The 8,011-nt window shown below is 35.4% G+C and overlaps 1 protein-coding gene across 7 annotated transcripts; it reads right to left on the bottom strand.

Moving 5' to 3' along the window:
- Nucleotides 1–1,738: 1,738 nt before the first annotated feature.
- Nucleotides 1,739–7,436, bottom strand: LOC130817426 (nuclear transcription factor Y subunit A-1-like). 7 transcript variants are annotated; one of them, XM_057683123.1, is made up of 8 exons: nt 7,112–7,430; nt 6,965–7,026; nt 4,806–5,142; nt 3,936–4,051; nt 3,758–3,829; nt 2,790–2,954; nt 2,438–2,564; nt 1,739–2,342 (listed from the first exon to the last, which is right to left on the bottom strand). In XM_057683123.1, exons 3-8 carry the CDS (start codon nt 5,086–5,088, stop codon nt 2,203–2,205), a joined length of 903 nt encoding a protein of 300 aa, XP_057539106.1. In that variant the 5' UTR covers nt 5,089–5,142; nt 6,965–7,026; nt 7,112–7,430; the 3' UTR covers nt 1,739–2,202. The 7 variants fall into 7 exon arrangements, with proteins under 7 accessions (XP_057539106.1, XP_057539105.1, XP_057539108.1 ...); XM_057683122.1 differs by lacking the exon at nt 6,965–7,026 and having other exon boundaries at nt 7,112–7,436; XM_057683125.1 differs by lacking the exon at nt 6,965–7,026 and having other exon boundaries at nt 1,739–2,336.
- Between the last annotated feature and the right edge of the window lie 575 nt (nt 7,437–8,011).

Genomic DNA, 8,011 nt, shown 5'->3' with positions numbered 1-8,011 from the left:
AGAAGTGCAACCCAAGTAAAAATATTAAAAGTTGAATTCGTTAGCTTCGAATCGACTGGTCATACGTTGAATTCAGAGTTGTAACAAAGAAGATATGTTAATTCCAACGACAACGATATCCACGTGTGCCAAACAGCAACAGCAACCAAAAGAAGCAGCAAAATGTTGTTGAGGGGCATCGATCGCACGACCAGCAGCACGCGTGCAACAGCAGCAAGATGCTTCCAAGGGTATTCAAACCTGAGACCTTCCAAGGGTATTTCATGGAGCAATGGGTTTTTGTTTGGTAAATTATAATCTCCTTTATTTATAGTAGTATTTCATTGTCTATTTATTAATTTTAGTTAGTTTATGATATTTCTCAATTGCGCTTGATAATTATCCTTGTCTTGTTCATTTTTATATTTTTGATGTTTGAATGCTTAGAATACATGTTGAAAATGGTTTTGATGATTGTGATTATGAGTAGTAAATAGTTGGTTAGGGATTGGGTTAGCTTAATCCTTGTTGATGGCTTGATAATAGTGGAATATTGGTTGATATTGGTTTGAATGGAGACTTAGTAGAAGGGTTGCTCGATCCATGCTTGAGGGTTGCTATGGTTGCTTTTGGGAGTCCAATAAGGGTTGGATTGTAGAGTAACCTAAACCCTTACTCAATGAATGGAGTCGGGTGCAAGGGATCAATGAGAGTTGAATCTTGCAATCACCCCTTCAACTAAGAGTTTTTCCCTCCGCCTACGAGAGTAGGGAAGGATTGACGGATAGTGGACTTTTGTTGCCCGATTCTCTTGTCTTTACTCATGAGAGTGAGGAGGATGAGATTCTCGAAGGTGATCCCAAGCCCAATCCAGGACCGGATTACTCATTGTATTGTGTTACACTTCCCTCTAATCAAACCAAAGCAATCAAAACCTCTACCATAGGATAGCCATCACAAGTGAGTTAACCCCATCTCATTGCTTCCTTATTTGTTATTTTCGTAGTTGTAGTAGTAGTCTAACTCGTATCCAATCTTCCAATAAATGATCCCCCAACACCTAAAGAGGCCCTAAGTCTCGCAACTCCTCTCCCTGTGAATCGACTCCCTACTTGCCACTACACTTGTGTAGAGTTAAATAAGGGTGTTTATAAATTTTGTTTGATTAGAGGCTTTAGCAACGACACTAAAAAGTCCTCTGTCAATGAATAACATTGAACCAATCACAATAGCGAATACAATTTATAAAATTACCAAGTTAAACACCAAATGGCCACTAGAAGTGTGAAGAACCAATTTCAAACATAATAAGGTTCACAAGCTCAAACATAATAGCTACACTCCTCTCTTTTGTGCGACAACTTTCTAAAAAGTATAGCTATTAGAAAAAACGGAATAATACATCCATAAAAACAGAGATTGGTGATGAGTAAGCAAACTTGATCAAAAAGAGAATCATCACTACAAATTTCAAGTGAGCCCAAATGTCTAGCACATCTTACAAAAGTCATGCTAACACATCACTTTATGACACGTAGGCATAAACGTCGTTAGTCCGTCATCTCTAATCCTAAAATCCAAACAATAAATCCGACCCTAAGATCCAAACAATAACTCAAAGCTCGAGGTTTAGCCCGAAGCCCAGGTTTAACAGATCGAAAAGCTATCGTCTTAGGAGAAAACAAAAGCATGACTAATATGTCGTCATACCTGCACGGCTGCACCTGCAATGTAAAGCATCAATGAAGGTATCTTGTTGAATGATGAGCCTAACAAGTCGCAAACCTATCATTTTAAAACTTATGAGATCGTAGCTAGTCAAGGTATATCTCAAATACTGATCTAACAGAAGTACTAACATGAAAAAGTTGCCATGAAGAAACATAAGGAACTACCAAGTGATATCTATATAGCTTCACCATTTTTACCTCCACTAACCTACAATCCTCTAAACTATCAAAAATAAAATAAAATAAAATAAATAAAAATTGGACTGTACATTATCCTGAGGGTAAGCCCATTATCACAAAGGCCATTGAATCACCAATTTGCTATCCTACTCTCCCTACCAACCACACTAAAAACCAGCCAAGAATGATTTGCCGCTCGGCCAAAAAAAGCCGAGAGATGATCCAATCTGCCATAAAGGATGAATGAGAAATAGAACATGTACATCTGCCATCCAGGTAGTTGAATTCTCGACAGTCCACCCACTCAAGCTCATCAGATTGCTAGTGCACACTGTGGAGCCTTGTCAGTAGACATGCCATTACCCCATTGCTGGTTAGTCTGACTTCCCCCGGCTATGGTTCCTCCAGAACCGTTTGAGATGTCAGCGTGTTCTTCATGGGCCTCTCCTGCATCTAGTCAGATGTTCAAACTTTCAGGAGCCAGAAGAATACAGGAAGCAGTGAAAAAACTATCGAATGTATAAAAGACTAGAAGAAAAAATTCAAACCTGAACCTTTGTTTCTCTCATCTGCGGAGTGGCTGGAACCTTCATTTTCACCCTTCTTTGCAAAACGTCCTCCAGTACCCCTTGCCCTTCTCAAAGCATGTTGGTGACGGGATTCATGTAAATATGGCTACACAGAAAAATCTAAATATATAAGCACACAACAGCAATGACATTCAAAACACACATTGCAACACCAGCCAACGACGAGGAACACAATGTTTTCATAACAATAAGACATAGTGAATTATGCACATGAGCTTAGTAACATTGAATAAAAGCAACATAATTGTTAACACGCTTGAAATCAGTACTCCAAAATATAAAAGCAAAAGTGATTAAAGTACACAATCACCTTTCTGATTTTGATAAGTTTCCTTTCAAGCTCGGCTTTGGCACGCACTTGCCTCCGTCTTAAGATTCCATGATACTGCTTAGCATTAACGTAAACAGGTTCCTGTGCCATCTCTAGAGGCAAAGGCATCCGAGGTTGATGCATCCCATAAAACTGGGGAGGAACCTGATCAAATCAAATATTAATAGGGTGAATTAGTAAATTACAACATCAACCAACTTGATACCAAAAAGGCAAATATCAAAGAGCAGAATAAGTTAAAATCAAAAAAAGATAGAAAAAAACCTCTTATCCACAAAACAACTGTCAATCTAGAGACTTAATTAAATACCATTTTGGAAACTTCGTCCCCAAAGTTCTAAATTAACATTTCAGAACCTTCATTCCCCAAACACCAAACCAATGTTATAATGAAAAGATGTTTCAATATACAACTAATTAAAATATTATATAGAAAAGGATTCCAGCATATGAACCACTTGTTCCAAAACTCTAAATTAACGTTCAACATTTTTGTTTACGTACTCTGAAAGAATTAAAAACCTTAGGGTTCTGTTTAATCAATGTTAAATGCAGGAAGATTCACGGTGCACCACAAAACATGCCAGATCAAGGTGGCTTATGAATGTATCTCCTGTACCCCGCTCTCCGTATAATCGGAGTTCAGCCAACACACTTTCTTTAATGTTCCTATATAGAAGCTGTGGAGCAATTTAATTAAGGATTTGTGTGGGTCTAAATGAGGATTGAGGGCAATCAAAAATCAAAAATATAATTTTTTTTTTTTGTTTACAAGGCTTCCTTCTTCCTTTGACAATGGTCTTTCCCCAAAACCAATGTCAACTCTTAAAGCAGTATTTTCGGTTATGTAGGAGTAGGACACAAGCTCTAGAATCTATTCTTCATGCACTAACTATTTCCTACCAAAAAATGAAAATCTCAAGGTAAGAAAAAATCGAGTTACCAACCAAGGGTTGAGGTCCATAGGCAGCCATCATTCCCCCATAGTAGAGATCAGGATACGGAGTTGATGCACAGGCCTGCAGGCAGCGCAATTGCATTATTGAATAACTGGTCACGCACTGATCAACATTCGCCATCTTGCCACTCAGCCAAAGAAAACAAAGGATAATACATAGTACTTACAATTGAATGACCAATGAGTTCTAATTGTGGATGTTGTGCATAATAATCTGCACTTCCAAGAGTCATACTGGACTCGCCATATTGAGATTTATGGAGCTCGTGTCCAGAAGTACTATCTGAAACATGAAAAACTTGTTAAAGAAGCAAAAATATAATGCTCAATCCTCGTCAAATCAAGGAGTAAATTCAAACCCTACAAAAAATTATTCCAACATACTTATATACCGATCCACAAACTTAATAAATGAAAAACAAATGTTAAAAACGTGTAAGTGCAGAATCTGAATAAAATCCTGTATTATGTTTAGCCATGATCCCTCCACCCCACCCCCAAACAAAAAAAAGAACGCTACCGTGCTTACACCTGCAGAAATTAAACATGATTAAACCATTCATGAACCCACTTTCATCCATTTAAATTTTCTGTAATGTGGGATAAAGGTTATGGCATTGTTGTTGTTTATGCATGCAATAAATAATGTCCCTTCTTCTTTGGGACCAAAGATTTATGGTTCTTTGGTTTTAGATTATAATAGATAGGTTATATTAAAATGACTCATCAAATCATATGCATTTCTTATTTATGTGATGTTACACGTGATAATTGCTACCATGGGTTAATAGAAAATAACCTCTTTGTTGGTGTTATCACTAATAAGGATAATGTTGTGTACATGTGACCCTCCAAACCCCACGTGGGAGCCACTTAATGACATTGTGGTAATGTAGTGTAATGCATGCAATAAATATGGTTTTTAAGTACGAAATTCTCAACGTAATTAGTCTTTAATCTTTAATTTTCTAACAGATAATGCAGTCAATAAACATCTGTTACTACATCAACATAACTAAGAAAGCCCCAAACTATACCGCGGGGGGTAGAAGTGGAGCCCGTAGTTTCCGAGTCCTTGCTGGTCTCATCTTCATCATCAGCCGCATTTGACAGTGACTGGTCATCTTTAGATCCTGACATCTCAACTGAACGATTTAGCAATGGGTGTTTAGGAGCATTTGCACTTGTACCAGTTGAAGGGAATGGACCAGGTCCAGCAGCTTGCCACCAATGTTCAGAACAAACTGCTGTTGGAGTAGTAGTTGTAGTAGTATTGGCACTGGGAGCTGCTTGATTTGTCGAAATAGACTTAGACGGCATACTTTAAAGTGACACTGAAAAAAGGCATGAATATCCTAATGTTCAACTCAGCACCTGCAATACATTAGGCTGAGATTACCCGGTTGAAAATTCCACAAGACAAACACGTGAGACCAATAAAATGCTTTCATTCGTTTAAATACAGGCTTGTTTGATTTCGAACACTACCATTCTTCCAGTGATTCCTTCTGTCATAGCTACAAAGGTATAAATGCATGCATCCCAGTGATTTTGAACACTCAATCAAATGCATATATGTATAGGAAACATGAAACCCTCAAGCTACTAAGTGTTATCATCTTTTATCATCTCCAACCTAACTTCTCTCCGATTTTGTCCTATTTATCCTTTTTATTCACCCCAAATTAACAAGTAACAATAACAATATCCTCCATAAGTACATAGTACACTTGCTAAATTTGAAAAAGCTTTAACAATAGCCTATTTTTCCTATCAACTATCAAGAAGAATAGTTTTTGTCACACGGCCATATGAATTTCAGTAACAAAATGTCAGTCACAACATCTCTCAATATATAAAACTGAGAAAGAACATAACGTGTTTTCTTTTGTTTTATCAATTAAGTGGAGCAGCTTTGTTACTTTGTTTTCCCAAATTTTGCAATATGTCCAGTATTGTGCCAAAAACTTATACAACTTAACAGAAAATACAGTTAAGTGTAATATGATGTGATTAAACACAAGTCGTTTCATACTTTTAAATACTTCATAAGAGTCATTCTTTCATGACTCATATTCCCTCTGCCTAGCCATTTTCCACAATTGTCAACTTCTTTGATTTCCACAAAAGCTCTCAAACCTACTGAATTCTCTATGTTCGCCAACTAAATAAAAGCCCATCTTCAACTTCAAACATTTCCAGCTTGACATTAACACTTATTTTGGGTCAATGGAATTGAATAGAAAGGAAGGGAAAGGATTTGGAGAGAGATATAATTTCTTTTGTTAGGATAAATTTTGGAGAGGGTATTGAAAGAGAAGGTAAGTTAGTTAATTTGATTAATAACAAAATCTCTACAAATGTGGAAAAACCTCCAAGGAAAATGCTATTTTTCTTCCTTTCCCTCAAAACAAAAGAGACTTCACCTATTATCCCTCCCCTTCCTTACCCTTCCCTCCCTTGCCCTGTCCTTTCTTTACCTCCTAAATTGTTATCCAAACAAAGTCTAAATCAAAAGAATAGCTCATTTCAAGTCTTCTTGGAGCCATTATATTTTACACCAACAATCTCACTATACCACAATGCCGTTAAAAAGCTTCTCGATTTAAGAGCCATTACAACATCAGAAATCTGCTAACACCTAACAACTAATATCATTTCCTTCAAAATTCTTAAAACACATCAAGACATTTTGCCATGCATCTAGAATCATCAAAAAATAATTACGTAAAGCTCAGTAACCCATTGCCCATCAACATAAATCCACAATCCACACTACACAATAATCCATGTCAATCAATAATCACTAAATTTGACATGATTATTCCCTTTAGGATAGTAAACATCCAATAAACCCCAAAAATTGATCAACTTGACCCTAAAATTCACAAAATTCCCCTCTCAAATCCCCAATTGCAATTCCAATTCGATCAAGTAAATCAAAAATCAATCTCTAACTCAGTCAACAATGAAACTCAAACAAACAAAATTGGATAAAACAAACCACAGGTTTCTCAATAAAATTGGAAACTTGAAAAATCGACATGCAAAAACCATTACAATTCAATAATTAAACATGACATATCATGTATAAAAACATAATACATAAAATATTGGAAATTATAAACTCAAACAAAACTTAAATAACTAAAATCATACAAATCAAAACTTTAAAACCCGTTCACAAATAACTCACATGTAAAAGAATTGGCGGATGAGACTTGAGAGCAATAGCGATGGAAAAATTTAACAAAAACCCTAAAATTTGAAAAGTTTTATTCAATAATAAAAAAAATTGAAGTTAAACAAAACGAAAGACTAAAACTCAGAAAAAATAACTTACTTGGTAAGAAATTAGCCGATGAAAATAAAATTAAGTACCATAAAAATTAGGGATTTTGAAATTTGGGGGAAAATTTTCAATTTGCAAAATTCCACCCAAAAATCAAAAATTTATTAATTTTATCTCTCTATAATTTTGCTGTTCTCTCTCTTCAAATCTTGTGGAGAAGAAGTAAGTCGCTTTACAGTGTTGTTTCTATGGGTGGTCGTATTTTTTTCAAATAAAATAATTAAATTTGAATAGAAAAGAAAAAAGAAAAAGAGATTTAAAATATGAGAGGATGAAAACAAATGACAGCACAACGTAGAAAGAAAGGTGTGTGATTGACACATAGGGCTGTTCATTAGTGGGTGTTACTCGGGTATCTTCTTTTAAGGGTCCGTGTTCCGACCTAATTTATCCGGATATTCGAATTTTAAGTACCCGGATAAATCTGTTCGAGACATCGGGTACTCGATTTTGCTGGATAGAATTTAATTAGAAAAATTTGTGGAATTAATTACAAAATTTGGCAGAATTTATTATTAACATCATTACAGAATTTTGTTACAAAATTTTCATCAACATCAATAATGAGAATAAAAATTAAAAAGTAACCAAAATGGGTAGATTTTATTACAGAATCTTCATCGAAATCTTCATCGCATAGAATAAATAGTGTTGAACAAGTTTGAATTTTCAAATTTCCGAAAAAGTTTGAAGATTTAATTAAACTTTGCATTTTTTGAGATGATGTTCTTGGTTTCCTGCAAGCACATTGCTAGAGGCTCTTCATGTAATCAATGCTTTCTTTCAAATTTGTATGTTCATCTGTTTTTATTAATACTGGGGAATAAACTACGATAAATACTGTAAAAGTTGAAATATTAGATGATTGTTGGACATAGAAATTGCTGAGAA

This window comes from Amaranthus tricolor, chromosome 7 (genome assembly GCF_026212465.1).
Source record: "Amaranthus tricolor cultivar Red isolate AtriRed21 chromosome 7, ASM2621246v1, whole genome shotgun sequence".
Classification (NCBI taxonomy): domain Eukaryota; kingdom Viridiplantae; phylum Streptophyta; class Magnoliopsida; order Caryophyllales; family Amaranthaceae; genus Amaranthus; species Amaranthus tricolor.
Note: the sequence above shows the minus strand (reverse complement) of the source record. Positions and strands in the feature narration are given on the sequence as shown.

Bases quoted from the DNA above. Each gene is read 5' to 3' on its own strand.
- LOC130817426 (XM_057683122.1), bottom strand. From the start codon at position 5,088: ATGCCGTCTAAGTCTATTTCGACAAATCAAGCAGCTCCCAGTGCCAAT. The intron at 4,052-4,805 runs GTATAGTTTGGG...TTCATGTTTCAG, and splicing joins CTCCACTTCTACCCCCCGCG to ATAGTACTTCTGGACACGAG. The intron at 2,343-2,437 runs GTTTGAATTTTT...ACATCTGACTAG, and splicing joins TGAGAGAAACAAAGGTTCAG to ATGCAGGAGAGGCCCATGAA.